Raw genomic sequence first — 14785 nt, forward strand, 5'->3', positions numbered from 1 at the left:
ATCGACCTTGGAACCATTCCCGACGCGCATCGTCACCTCGTCCTTTGCCAGTCTCCGTTTATTCCGTAGTTCCTGCTTTGAGTTACAAATATGAGCAACCGCACCGGTATCAAATACCCAGGAGCTACTACGAGTACTGGTAAGGTACACATCAATTACTTGTATATCACATATACCTTGGGTGTTGCCGGCCTTCTTCTTGTCCGCTAAATATTTGGGGCAGTTCCGCTTCCAGTGACCACTTCCCTTGCAATAAAAGCACTCAGTCCCGGGCTTGGGTCCATTCTTTGACTTCTTCCCAGTAACTGGTTTACCGGGCGCGGCAACTCCCTTGCCGTCCTTCTTGAAGTTCTTCTTACCCTTGCCCTTCTTGAACTTGGTGGTTTTATTCACCATCAACACTTGATGTTCTTTTCTGATCTCCCCTTCCGCTGATTTCAGCATTGAATATACCTCGGGAATGGTCTTTTCCATCCCCTGCATATTGTAGTTCATCACAAAGCTCTTGTAGCTTGGTGGAAGCGACTGGAGGATTCTGTCAATGACCGCGTCATCCGGGAGATTAACTCCCAGCTGAGACAAGCGGTTGTGCAACCCAGACATTCTGAGTATGTGCTCACTAACAGAACTGTTCTCCTCCATTTTACAGCTGAAGAACTTGTCGGAGACATCATATCTCTCGACCCGGGCATGAGCTTGAAAAACCAGTTTCAGCTCCTCGAACATCTCATATGCTCCATGTTTCTCAAAACGCTTTTGGAGACCCGGTTCTAAGCTGTAAAGCATGCCGCACTGAACGAGGGAGTAATCATCAGCACGTGATTGCCAAGCGTTCATAACGTCTTGGTTCTGTGGGATTGGTGCATCACCTAGCGGTGCTTCTAAGACATAATCTTTCTTGGCTACTATGAGGATGAGCCTCAGGTTCCGGACCCAGTCCGTATAGTTGCTGCCATCATCTTTCAGCTTGGTTTTCTCTAGGAACGCGTTGAAATTGAGGACAACGTTGGCCATTTGATCTACAAGACATAGTGTAAAGATTTTAGACTAAGTTCATGATAATTGAGTTCATCTAATCAAATTATTTAATGAACTCCCACTCAGATAGACATCCCTCTAGTCATCTAAGTGAAACATGATCCGAGTTTAACTAGGCCGTGTCCGATCATCACGTGAGACGGACTAGTCAAGATCGGTGAACATCTCCATGTTGATCGTATCTTCTATACGACTCATGCTCGACCTTTCGGTCCTCCGTGTTCCGAGGCCATGTCTGTACATGCTAGGCTCGTCAAGTCAACCTAAGTGTATTGCGTGTGTTCCGAGGCCATGTCTGTACATGCTAGGCTCGTCAACACCCGTTGTATTCGAACGTTAGAATCTATCACACCCGATCATCACGTGGTGCTTCGAAACAACGAACCTTCGCAACGGTGCACAGTTAGGGTGAACACTTTCTTGAAATTATTATAAGGGATCATCCTACTTGCTACCGTCGTTCTAAGCAAATAAGATGCAAAAACATGATAAACATCACATGCAATCAAATAGTGACATGATATGGCCAATATCATCATGCTCCTTTGATCTCCATCTTCGGGGCACCATGATCATCTTTGTCACCGGCATGACACCATGATCTCCATCATCATGATCTCCATCATTGTGTCTTCATGAAGTCGTCACGCCAATGATTACTTCTAGTTGTATGGCTAACGCGTTTAGCAACAAAGTAAAGTAATTTACATGGCGTTATTCAATGACACGCAGGTCATGCAAAATAATAAAGACAACTCCTATGGCTCCTGCCGGTTGTCATACTCATCGACATGCAAGTCGTGATTCCTATTACAAGAATATGATCAATCTCATACATCACATATATCATTCATCACATCTTCTGGCCATATCACATCACATAGCACTTGCTGCAAAAACAAGTTAGACGTCCTCTAATTGTTGTTGCAAGTTTTTACGTGGTTTGTAGGTTTCTAGCAAGAACGTTTCTTACCTACGTATGACCACAACGTGATTTGCCAATTTCTATTTACCCTTCATAAGGACCCTTTTCATCGAATCCGTTCCGACTAAAGTAGGAGAGACAGACACCCGCTAGCCACCTTATGCATCTAGTGCATGTCAGTCAGTGGAACCTGTCTCACGTAAGTGTACGTGTAAGGTCGGTCCGGGCCGCTTCATCCTACAATGCCGCCGAAACAAGAAAAGACTAGTAGCGGCAAGAAGAATTGGCAAACTCAACGCCCACAACTTCTTTGTGTTCTACTCGTGCATAGTAACTACGCACAGACCTGGCTCATGATGCCACTGTTGGGAATCGTAGCATAATTTAAAATTTTCCTACGCTCACCAAGATGCATCTATGAAGTCTACTAGCAACGAGGGGAAAGGAGTGCATCTACATACCCTTGTAGATCGCGAGCGGAAGCGTTCCAATGAACGTGGATGACGGAGTCGTACTTGCCGTGATCCAAATCACCGATGACCGAGTGCCGAACGGACGGCACCTCCGCGTTCAACACACGTACGGTGCAGCGACGTCTCCTCCTTCTTGATCCAGCAAGGGGGGAGGAGAGGTTGATGGAGATCCAACAGCACGACGGCGTGGTGGTGGATGTAGCGGGTCTCCGGCAGGGCTTCGCCAAGCTTCTGCGAGAGAGAGAGAGAGAGAGGTTGCAGGGGGGAGGGAGGCGCCCAAGGCTGTAGTTTGCTGCCCTCCCTCCCCCCACTATTTATAGGACCCCTGGGGGGGCGCCAGCCCTTGGGAGATCAGATCTCCAAGGGGGGCGGCGGCCAAGTGGGGGGGGGAAGGGGTGCCTTGCCCCCCAAGGCAAGGGGGAAGCTCCCCCCTAGGGTTCCCAACCCTAGGCGCATGGGGGGAGGCCCAAGGGGGCGCCCCAGCCCACTAAGGGCTGGTTCCCTTCCACTTTCAGCCCACGGGGCCCTCCGGGATAGGTGGCCCCACCCGGTGGACCCCCGGGACCCTTCCGGTGGTCCCGGTACAATACCGGTAACCCCCGAAACTTTCCCGGTGGCCGAAACTTGACTTCCTATATATAATTCTTCACCTCCGGACCATTCCGGAACCTCTCGTGACGTCCGGGATCTCATCCGGGACTTCGAACAACTTTCGGGTTTCCGCATACATATATCTCTACAACCCTAGCGTCACCGGACCTTAAGTGTGTAGACCCTACGGGTTCGGGAGACATGCAGACATGACCGAGACGCCTCTCCGGTCAATAACCAACAGCGGGATCTGGATACCCATGTTGGCTCCCACATGTTCCACGATGATCTCATCGGATGAACCACGGTGTCGAGGATTCAATCAATCCGTATGCAATTCCCTTTGTCAATCGGTATGTTACTTGCCCGAGATTCGATCGTCGGTATCCCAATACCTTGTTCAATCTCGTTACCGGCAAGTCTCTTTACTCGTACCGCAATGCATGATCCCGTGACTAACGCCTTAGTCACATTGAGCTCATTATGATGATGCATTACCGAGTGGGCCCAGAGATACCTCTCCGTCACACGGAGTGACAAATCCCAGTCTCGATCCGTGCCAACCCAACAGACACTTTCGGAGATACCCGTAATGCACCTTTATAGTCACCCAGTTACGTTGTGACGTTTGGCACACCCAAAGCACTCCTACGGTATCCGGGAGTTGCACGATCTCATGGTCTAAGGAAAAGATACTTGACATTGGAAAAGCTCTAGCAAACGAAACTACACGATCTTTTATGCTATGCTTAGGATTGGGTCTTGTCCATCACATCATTCTCCTAATGATGTGATCCCGTTATCAATGACATCCAATGTCCATAGTCAGGAAACCATGACAATCTGTTGATCAACGAGCTAGTCAACTAGAGGCTTACTAGGGACACGTTGTGGTCTATGTATTCACACATGTATTACGATTTCCGGACAATACAATTATAGCATGAACAATAGACAATTACCATGAACAAAGAAATATAATAATAACCATTTATTATTGCCTCTAGGGCATATTTCCAACATGCACTACATGACATTGCTCGATGCCTCTCTTCCTTGAGGACCCTCTGATGATGTGGCCACTTGGTGGTCTTTTTTCTTGCTTTCTCTTATGTTTTCTTTGGCGTGCTTGTGCCGACGCCCTAATTTTTATCTCGGTGACTTGTTGCTTCTTGTATGGACATGTCGATTGCTTTATTTATTAAGCAGGGCGAAAGCTTATTCCAAGATGTATAGATCATTCAATTTAAGTGTTCGTCCAACTAATTACATTTCATCAATGGCAAAATCGAATTAAAGGTATAGGTGCACTCTCAGTCTCTATATTCTTTTATAGTTGAAATTTTTATACTTGATGACAATATGGTCAGAACATTGCACACAGATATTACATACTACTATAAAAATAGTTTTCACCATGTATTTTTTTCTGAGAAATCTATATAAATAGATTACTCGATCTAAGGGGAATGCCAGGTCGGCCCAACGTTGGCCCACGGTGGAAAGCAAGCTTTCCGCGAGGAGTCGCGCGGGTCCTACCGGTAAGACCATCTTCCCGCCAGCGGACCATTTCCCGCGGGGAAACCCCTGAAATTTCGCGCCACTCGTTTAGCCCCCAGCATATCGAAACATAAAACGCCCGCCCCGCATCTTGGCCAATCCCACGAAATCCCCCACCAGCTCACCAAGGAAGCCTCGGACGCGAAGCATCTCTCTCGCGGTCTCGCCATGAAAGGCCGCGCGGTGAAGCTGCGGGAGGCGCACAAGGCGGGCTCCGGCTCCCCGGCCTTCTGCTCCGTCGCCTGGGCCCCCGGGGGGCAGCACGTCGTCACCGCGTCCGCCGCCGACATCGCCATCCTGATCCACGACGCCGCCGCCGTGAGCGCCGGGGGGACCGGGGCCCGGGGCTCCGGTTCAGCGGCGGCCGCCACCACGATCCGGCTCCACAAGGACGGCGTCACGGCCGTCGCCCTCGCGCCGGGCTCCGGCGGCTCGCTGGCTTCCGGTTCCATCGACCACTCCGTCAAGTTCTACTCCTTCCCAGGTTCGTGGTTCCGACCGTCCTGATGCGCGGTATCTTATCCGAGTACTCTATATTTTTGTTTTCACTTCGAGATCTGTAAATGTCTCCGAATTTCTTTCCAGACGGCACGTTCCAGAGCAACGTTGCCCGGTTCACCCTCCCGATCCGGTCACTGGCGTTCAACAAGAAGGGCGCCCTTTTGGCCGCCGCCGGCGATGACGACGGCATCAAGCTGATTGCTACAGTCGACAACACGATCTCCAAGGTGCTCAAAGGCCACAAGGGCTCGGTGACCGGGCTGGCTTTTGACCCCAAAAATGATTATCTGGCATCAATCGACAGCTTTGGCACGGTCATCTTTTGGGATCTTTGTTTGGGCAGTGAGGCACGAAGCTTGACTCGTGTCGCCCCAACATTCGGTTCCGACCACTCAGTGAAGAATACCCTGTGTTGGAGTCCCGACGGGCACACCCTTGCTGTTCCTGGGCTGAGGAATAATGTGGTCATGTATGACAGGGACACCGCGGAGGAGGTATTCACACTGAAAGGAGAACATGAGCAGCCAATATGCAGCCTTTGCTGGTCCCCGAATGGGAGGTACCTGGCAACTGCTAGCCTGGATAGGCAGGTGCTTGTCTGGGATGTGAAGTCAAGGCAGGACATTGAGAGGCAGAAGTTTGATGAAAGGATATGTAGCATGGCATGGAAACCGGAGGATAATGCTATAGTACTCATTGATGTAATGGGCAAATTTGGGATTTGGGAATCAGTGGTCCCTTCGACTATGAAGTCGCCCACTGAGGGTGCGCCTGAGCTAAACCCGCCGAGGGTTCCTTTGTTTGATGACGAAGATGAAGAAGAAAAGCCAAGCACATCAGCTGGTTTTGATGATGAGGTCGATGAAAGTCTTGGTGATTCAGCACCTTTCAACCACAAGCGATTGAGGAGAAAGACCACATTTGATGACCACATGAATGGAGATAGTGAAGATGAGGATATGATACATGAGATGCAGTCAGGCAAGAGAACAAAAGGTAGGCACAAAGATAACAAAGAAGGTGCTAGGAAGGCAATGGATGATTCAGCAACTTCTGGAAGGTTGGGTACAGCAAGAATGCAAGCTGCCTTCCAGCCTGGGTCAACGCCATCTCATCCTGGCAAGCGAAATTTCCTTGCTTACAACATGCTTGGAAGTATTACTACCATTGAAAATGAGGGGCACTCACATGTAGAGGTAAGATCCCCTTTCAGTTGTTTGCTTCATAAGCCACTGAATAAACTATCTGAAGTTACTGTTTTATTGTCTCTCTGCCGAAGTTGTGACATATATAATCATTTTCCAGGTTGACTTCCACGACACAGGAAGAGGCCCCAGAGTCCCTTCCATGACCGACTATTTTGGTTTCACCATGGCTGCACTGAATGAATCAGGAAGCGTGTTTGCAAATCCATGCAAGGGTGACAACAATATGAGCACTCTTATGTACCGCCCCTTCAGCAGCTGGGCTGGTAACAGTGAGGTAAGGTTTTTTGCATCTAACGTAAATGTTCTGCACCTTCAAGAATTAGAGTGTTTTAATACAGCTCACATTTACTGGTTACTTAAACAAGGGGTGTTTATGTATGTCCAATTGTAGTGGTCAATGAGGTTTGAGGGAGAAGAAGTGAAGTCTGTGGCTCTTGGTGCTGGATGGGTTGCTGCAGTCACAAGTTTAAATTTTTTGCGCATCTTCACCGAAGGGGGCTTGCAGGTTTTTACAAGCTTGTGTTTTTATTTCTAATGTTCTTATTTTTCTACCAGCATTATTCTTGTGGAGTTAGCCAGGTTCCTTTATCTGAAAGTAGGCTGCCTCCTGTTGGCTCAAAACCACCAATGAACACAGTTTGTTCAGTGTCATGCACTGCACTAGAGCTTTCTGATTCCTATGGTGAGAAATTATGGCATGAAAATTATAATGCTCTGAAAGAGAACCCCTCAGGTCTAATACTTCAAAACAAACCATCAGTGCACTGACTCTTGGTTCACAGATCATAATTGCAGCAAATGTGCTTGCATAAAAATCCGTATTCATGAAGGCCTGCACTCTATTATTCTCAAGTGGTTATATTTCCATCTGTAATCTGTGTTTGCCATCTATCAGTTGGAAAGTGCACATTTAACCAAGTGCTATATTGGAACATTACTGTAGTGTACATCATTCTTGTTTGCGTAATGAGTTTTCCTAATTATACCATATGATAGTTTGGTAGTAGATGCTCTCTCAATCTTGCTTATAATATTCACACTGTCAAGTACTGCACCACAAATCGGTTATAATAAGCTGAGCTCAAGTAATTAGGAGATTAGTTACCTAGTGCTGCTCAGGCGGAATGAGAGGTTGAGGCTGCCGTCTATGTGGCGCCCATCCTCTGTACATGACCCTTGCTTCCTATCTCAATATATAGGCATGCAGTTCCCCTGTGTGTTCTTGAAAAATATATTATCCGAGACCTTCACTGAAAGGACTTAAATGTTAAGAGTGTGATCCTTTCACAGAGCTATTTTTTTATACTAACATGAAAATATGAAAGCCCAGAATTTTTTCCAGGCAAGATAAGAAAATTTATCATGTTCTCTAAGTTTGGTAATTTTGTTGTTGATACGAATAATCAGTAGTTGAATATATATTGTATAAAACCATGGTACCGAGACATCTTCCCTCTTTGTTTTTTTACTTACCAACCACCAACATTTAACTGTTTAATTGATCAAATTCTCATTCTACAGATGCACATCCTTTCAGTCAGTGGTCCAGTGGTTACAGTGGCAGGTCACGGGGATCAGCTAGCAATTGTGACCCATGCTTCAGATTGCCTACCCTCAGGAGATCAGGTATTTGTTGGCATGCCCATTTGCTTTGCCTTTTGATGATGTAATATTGATAGCTCATAGATGTTGTGATCAAGTTTTCTTTTTTGAAGTTTATAGTTGCATACCTGTCCAGTTTCCACATTTGTATCCTCTATGAGAACTGACAGTGGATATACCAGTTTGTAAAAATAAATAACTAATGCAGTTTTCATGACTACCACTGACAGGTCCTAGATGTTAAGGTATTCAACATAACTGAAGGGGCACAATCAATGTCTGGTCGCCTTGTCTTGACTCCATCCTCTCAACTATCTTGGTTTGGTTTCAGTGAGAATGGCCAACTTAGTTCATATGACTCCAAGGTATTTATGCCTCATGAGTACATCAACAGTTGAATGTTGGTTTAATGATGCTAATTTTTTACACTGACCATCAATAATTCCAGGGAATACTGAGGGTATTTTCCGCTCAGTTTGGTGGGAGTTGGCTTCCTGTGTTTAGGTATAGAATCTTCCTTGCAAGTTAAACATTAAAAAATTACCGCTGAAGCACACTTAATCACTGTCTCTAATTTCAGTTCAACCAAGGCAAGAAAATCTGAAGATGAAAGCCACTGGGTGGTGGGTTTAGATGCTAATAATATATTCTGCATTCTATGCAAATCCCCTGAATGTTATCCTCAGGTATGCTTTGCTTCTCTTTGAACAAGTTTTCCTATTTGTTGAAGTTCTTAAGTTCAATCTGTCAAGAAAGATGCTTTCAGCCATGTAATCTGGAAGATGGGAAATCATATTTTTTTGGTGTTTAATGAAGAATTGGGTAAAGTTACTTTGATTTTCTTTTGTCTTCTATAGTTAATTCTAGAATGTATGTTGTTTGGGTTGTTGTAGTAGTATCCTAGAAAGAAAAAGAGCCAATACACTAAGCACTAAGCACATAAAGCAACACACCAAAATGTTAAAATCATTGCCAATTTTGATGATGTAACAAGTCCCCAGTTTCCTCACTGGATTTTGATCTGCTCTTTGACTCATGTTCTCTTGATCTTAGGTGATGCCCAAGCCTGTTCTAACTATACTTGAGCTGTCATTTCCTCTTGCGTCATCTGACCTTGGAGCCAATAGTTTGGAAAACGAGTTCATGACAAGGAAGTTGCATCTCTCACAGGTACACCATGTTCCTTTCTCGAACTTAAAAGGCCAGTGTCTGTGCTCTGTTGTTTAAGCATTCCTTTTTGTCTCAGATCCAAAAGAAAATAGAAGAAATCGCCGCTCTGGGTCTGGACACAACTGCATTTGAAGATGAAGCATTCAATACAGAGGCTGCACTTGACCGGTGCATCCTGAGACTCATCTCTACCTGCTGCAATGGTATAAAAATCTTGAACAAAATTCATGAATTGTTGCCAAATGGTTCTTTCTCTTAAATTTTATGTCTTATGTTCTTACTTTTCCACAGGTGATAAACTAGTTCGAGCCACTGAGCTTGCAAAGTTACTGACGTTGGAGAAATCAATGAAGGGAGCATTAACACTTGTTACACGCTTGAAACTTCCTATATTACAAGAGAAGTTCAGTTCATTACTTGAGGTGAAAGCCACACCCCTTATTTCTTGCCCTGAATAGAACCTACCTGCTGTTACCAATTCATTCATGATTACGATGACATCTTGCAGGAGAGAATGTTAAATGATGCAAGAACTGCTGGAACAGTAGGTGTTTGCTCGAATCCGGCCAGTACAAACCACTCACCAGCGCTCCATACAATCCAACCTGCTAAAATTGTGCAAACTGGAGGTAACTTGGAGGAGGCATCCACACCGAACCCTTTTGCCCGACGAAGCAGTGCAGCTGGACCTAAGAAGGCAGAATCAGAACAACCAAAAGACGTGAAGGATAACATTGCAAAGGTTTCACCTGCCGTTACCCCTTCAGCCAAGATACCCAAGAAAAATGATAACTCAGAAGGGAAAGCAAAAAGGGAGAGGGATGGAACAGCTGAACCGATTTTGAAAGGAGGCATTGATCAGGCTGGTGCTAAAAATAAGAGCAGTGAAGAAGGCAACCGAGGAGAGCCTCAGCGGCCACTTAACCCCTTTGCAAAATCTTCGTCCAACAAAGAACAGTCATCATCCCTTTTGGATTCCATAAAAAAGATGAAGGTTGAAAGCGAGAAAGTCGACAAAGCCAACAGCAAGAAGGTGAAAGTATAATTGATTTTCTTGCCATATGGACCTGGAGGATGGAAACTGACAGTCAGTCACCTTTAACTAACATCCGAAGTGCTTTTCCTTTCCACTTAAATTCTGGTAGTGTAGTTGGACCAACATATAATTTGACAGCTCCTCAGTTTACTTTGTAGTCTGGATGTATTTTTCGGACAATAAACTTTGTAGCTTGGATGTTCTATGCATATCATCTTTTACAATATTCCCCATCTGTCAAGGTAGCACCTTCAGCATTTGTCTTTAAGTGCACAAATTGCTTATGTGATGGCCTTCTTCAATGATACACCCTTACAAAATACGGAGTGTATGTGCAGATTGGCCCTGAACTGGTTTGTTAGATATGTAGTAAACCATTGTTTTAAGTAGTGAGTACTAACTAATCAGCCGTAAATACTCAAGGAAATTGATTTGGCACATATCAATCCTACTCCATATGTAGTTTGTTTAACCCTCTAAACTCATGTTTGTTCTTTAGTTTCTTTTTAAAATGGAGTCAAAAGATTTGTCTCACCTTGTTAATAAAGTAGAATTGCCTGCTTAATTAGCGGAAAAATGATGAATAAGTCACGACGGGCCACACAGGGCAACATAGGCCGACTTGGCTACCCACATGAAGTCATGAAGACAGATGCCCATCCAGAAGTCTTGTTTACCCACTTGGAGTGATGAAGACACGCCATCCAAAAGAAAAATATCGCCGGGGTTGTCATCAAGCGTCATCATCCCACCAGCCAACGACTCCTGCTTAACCATTGAAGACGACTAGCAAAGCCCCTGTTGCAATAGCCATCAGAATCCATGCCCGCCTTGCCAAATAGTCGGCCACCCGCACAGGCGACTAGACAACTCTAACTCAAGCGACAAACCTCGCAAGAGACAAGCGTTGAGTCTGTGTCGACTAGGCCTTGCAACCGAACACCCATATGTCACCGTTGGCACCTCCTCGAGAGCTTCGACTCCGCAAAGACAGTGTGGGGCACGAGGGTCCCCTCGAACAAGTAGGATGACATCGATCACCAAAACTCAACCACAAACTAACTTCACTCGAAGTCACCATCATTGCAGAACAAGAAGCTACACCACTTTGATCCAGGGTCACAGCCTCAACATCCCCACAACAAGCAGTGATGGAACCTGCAAACCAGGGCGACGCCTTCGAGAAGGAACGTGATGCAAGATGTGTCACCATCGCCCGTTCTAGGAAGATGTGAAGTAAGGGTTTCCCCCCAAAGCTCGAAAGAGGGCACATGGCCTTGAACAACGATGACTCCAAGAACATAAGCGGCGGTCGTAGACCACCGCCCGTCCGAACCTTATCTTTCCGCAGCAAACAAAGGCAGGAGCCACACAATTGCGCATTGTCGACCCTGCAACTTGCACTGCAACACAAAAACCACCGTGGGAGCAAGAACCGGCCACCCCGGCAAGATATGGCATCCATGTGCACCACAGTTGCAGCCGCGCTAGACAATCCTGATGTCAATGCCGAGGATCACACGGGAGTTGGGTTGAACACACTTAACTGCCAGCCTCCACTCTATCCGTGGTGTTGCCAGTATAGCCACGATGACTGCGTCACCTGAGAGGGCCGTCGTGCCTCTCAGGGCCACACTATCCGGATCCCCACCGTTCGAGGAAGGAGCCCCGCCACTGACGACCACCGCCCGGGCTTTGCACGGTGGCGTCACCTAGCGGCAGCAAGGGGACCGATAAAGAGGGAGGCGAGCCAATGCGTGCGCGTTTTTTTTTCCCCGTGGATCCCGTCCGCAAAACTGGATCCGGCATCTGCCGCCACGTGTCTAATGTCGTCATCCCACGTAGCCAACGCAGGCGCCTCTGCTCGGCTCATCCATCCAGAGTGCGCTCCCCTCGGATCGGCTCAATTCCTAGTTGCGCGCTCGGCTCCGTTTCTTCTCGCCTCAACCGGCCGGCAAATCAATCTAACCACTGGCATCGTGATCCGACCGTGGCTCGCCGCGGCGATTTCCAGGCGGCCAAGATGGTGGGAAACGTGGGGATCGAGCTGATCCACGGATTAATTTTTTCCGTGCGCTCTACGCTGTTTCTTTCCGAATTCGCGTCGACGCGGGATTGCAGGTCGAGCCTCCTTCCTTCATCATATATACAGTCGATAATCCTGTGGTCGAATCCCCCGTTCATCATCACCTCGCTAGCATTGCTCGCGCGTCCAAGGGCGGCTACTCGGTTGGGAACTCGGAAGTTCTGGACAACACCTTGCCCTACGCCGCCTCGCGTATGACCATGGCTGTCGCCGACGAGCGGCGCGCAACCGCGGGAAAGAAACCCACCATCGCGTCCCGGGTCGCCTCCATCTGCGCCATGATCGACGAGCACGTCGCCACCGAGACGCCCATGAGCGCCAGCCGAGTTGCCGCCGTTTACTCCATGATCGCCGACGTCGCCAACGCTGCCGCGGAGGCGAGGAAGATCGGCAGCAGGAGGAGGAAGCCCTGCCAGGGCATCACCCGCCGCTACGAGTACGAGGAGTTGCGCAGTCTCGGAGATGGCTCGACCGCCGACGTCACCAAGGCGCGCCACCACGCGACCGGCCACACCGTCGCCCTGAAGACTATCCGCGAAGACTGCTGCAGCGGCGCCGACTATATCCTGCGGGAGGCCTGTTTCATGGCCGCGTGTCACGGCCACCCCGCCCTCCTTCGTCTCCATGGACTCGCGCGCGATCCGGACACCGGGGTCTACTCCCTCGTCATGGAGTGCCTCGGGCCGTCCCTGCACCACGTCCTCCGCGATCGCATGGCCCGCACCGGCCGGCCGTTCCCGGAGGCCAACGTGCGCCTCATAATGAGGCAGCTGCTGTCCGGCGCGGAGGAGCTGCACAAGAACCTCATCATCCACCGCGACATCAAGCTCAAGAACATCCTCGTGGCCGTCGACGGCGCCGTGAAGATCGGCGACTACGGCTCGGCACTGTCAATCGCGGGGCAGAACGCCGACGACGATTACTGGGCCGCCGGAACGAGGAAGTACTGCGCGCCGGAGATGCTGCTGGAGAAACCGGGCTACGACACGCTCGTCGACACGTGGTCCCTCGGCTGCGTGATGGCGGAGCTCCTCACCGGGGAGGCGCTGTTCAAAGGGCGCTGCGACTCCGACCAGCTGCAGATGATCTACGACGTGTTTGGCGTGCCGGGGAAGAGGGAGTGGAAGCCATACGAGTCGTCGTTCGTGGCTGACAAGGTGCCGGTGTGGCGGCGAGAGCAGGCGCAGCAGCGCCGGCGAGGACAGTGGAACGGCAACCGGCTGCGCGAGCTGTTCCCGGAGGAGCTTCTGTCCAAGGAAGGGTTCCAGGTTCTCAAGGGGCTTCTGGCGTGCAATCCCAGCAAGCGGTTGGCGGCCGCCGCCGCGCTCAAACTTCCGTGGTTCGCTCACAATGACGATGCTCCGGTGGGATTATAGCAGGTCACCGTGGGACACTGACCTAGGGTCCTGTAACCATAATTCTTAGTAGGCTACATGTAAACCATAGTTGTATGCGGAGAGGTGAGGTGCCTGTGCCTACAGCGACCACCCCCTCTTGTATGGGGCTCACCATTTGTGAGTTGCATGGGAGCTTGTGCTAATTACTACTTGTTTCCTAGTGGCAGGAGTAGCTTAGAACCTGGGAGCAGCTGTAATGTATGATCTCTCGTGAGATTTATAAGACTACACATTGTTCATCCTTTGACCCACAAAGGACTGGTACTTTGCCTACAATCCACTTTCATACTCTGATGGAGTTGTTGGCCTTTAAGGTCTCAAGTTACATCTAATGCTTGGTTTTAAGGCTGCTCTTGTAAATAAGGCTGCTCGTCTCTTACCACTGCCAGTATCTCCTAGAATTTGCCAATATATCCAGAAACTGACAGTGTGAGTTGTTTAACTGAATGGAACTTTTCCAATTCTGCAAACCTGACACATAACAGCCTACATAACTGATCCCATGGTTTGTCCACATTTTGTAATTTAGCAATCCTGATCCAGTTATTAGCCCTGCCAACAATACTGATCCCATGGTTTGTCCACATTTTGTAATTTAGCACTCCTGATCCAGTTATTAGCCCTGCCAACAATATATGTTTTTTTACCGAAAAAGGTTTCCCCGCTTTATATTATAAAGCCAACATCATCACAACATCCGGACAGACCGATACAACGCACACCACCACCGCACACAACACACATCCAAGACATGATACAAAGGTGTCGAGCACCGTCCCCCAATGCCACCGCCAACCAAGCTAACTAAAAATGACGAATGATAACCGCTTGAAGAGGACGGAGACCTCCACCAAGAAACGAGGAGGGGGGATATGGTCATGACAGAGCAGGGACTCCAAGACAGTGCCTCCTAGAAGGGGACGCCCACGGATAGCTGCCACCGTCTGATCCGTAGATCAAGTTTTCACCCGGAGTCACATGCGAGGGGTAGGAGCACCGCCACGGCGCCTTCATGAAGGATACGACGACCACGGCCGCCGCCGTCGTCGGCCAGTACAAGGACTAGGCAAGTGATGAACTCCGGCGCTCGCACCCCTCCGACATACCCTCGCTCTGCCAACCAGCCGCAACCAAACCCCCCGCGAGGCCATGGTTGCCCGCCCACACCCGAGACGTAGGTTCCGTCCACGAACGCCAC

The 14785-nt window shown here is 48.6% G+C and overlaps 2 protein-coding genes across 2 annotated transcripts; both read left to right on the plus strand.

The window, feature by feature from the left end:
* Positions 1–4664: 4664 nt before the first annotated feature.
* On the plus strand, positions 4665–10330 carry LOC123120808 (WD repeat and HMG-box DNA-binding protein 1). The gene is made up of 12 exons (XM_044540801.1): positions 4665–5071; positions 5173–6284; positions 6394–6570; positions 6688–6801; positions 7818–7922; positions 8129–8263; positions 8347–8402; positions 8479–8584; positions 8952–9068; positions 9145–9271; positions 9360–9490; positions 9577–10330. The coding sequence occupies exons 1-12, from the start codon at positions 4756–4758 to the stop codon at positions 10111–10113; spliced, it is 3033 nt and encodes a 1010-aa protein (XP_044396736.1). The 5' UTR covers positions 4665–4755; the 3' UTR covers positions 10114–10330.
* Positions 10331–11606: 1276 nt separating this feature from the next.
* Positions 11607–13851, plus strand: LOC123124646 (putative cyclin-dependent kinase F-2). Its single transcript, XM_044545230.1, has 2 exons — positions 11607–11806; positions 12257–13851. Exons 1-2 carry the CDS (start codon positions 11695–11697, stop codon positions 13564–13566), a joined length of 1422 nt encoding a protein of 473 aa, XP_044401165.1. The 5' UTR covers positions 11607–11694; the 3' UTR covers positions 13567–13851.
* The last annotated feature ends 934 nt before the right edge of the window (positions 13852–14785 follow it).

The sequence above is a fragment of the Triticum aestivum genome, chromosome 5D (genome assembly GCF_018294505.1).
Source record: "Triticum aestivum cultivar Chinese Spring chromosome 5D, IWGSC CS RefSeq v2.1, whole genome shotgun sequence".
NCBI classification, from domain to species: Eukaryota; Viridiplantae; Streptophyta; class Magnoliopsida; order Poales; family Poaceae; genus Triticum; species Triticum aestivum.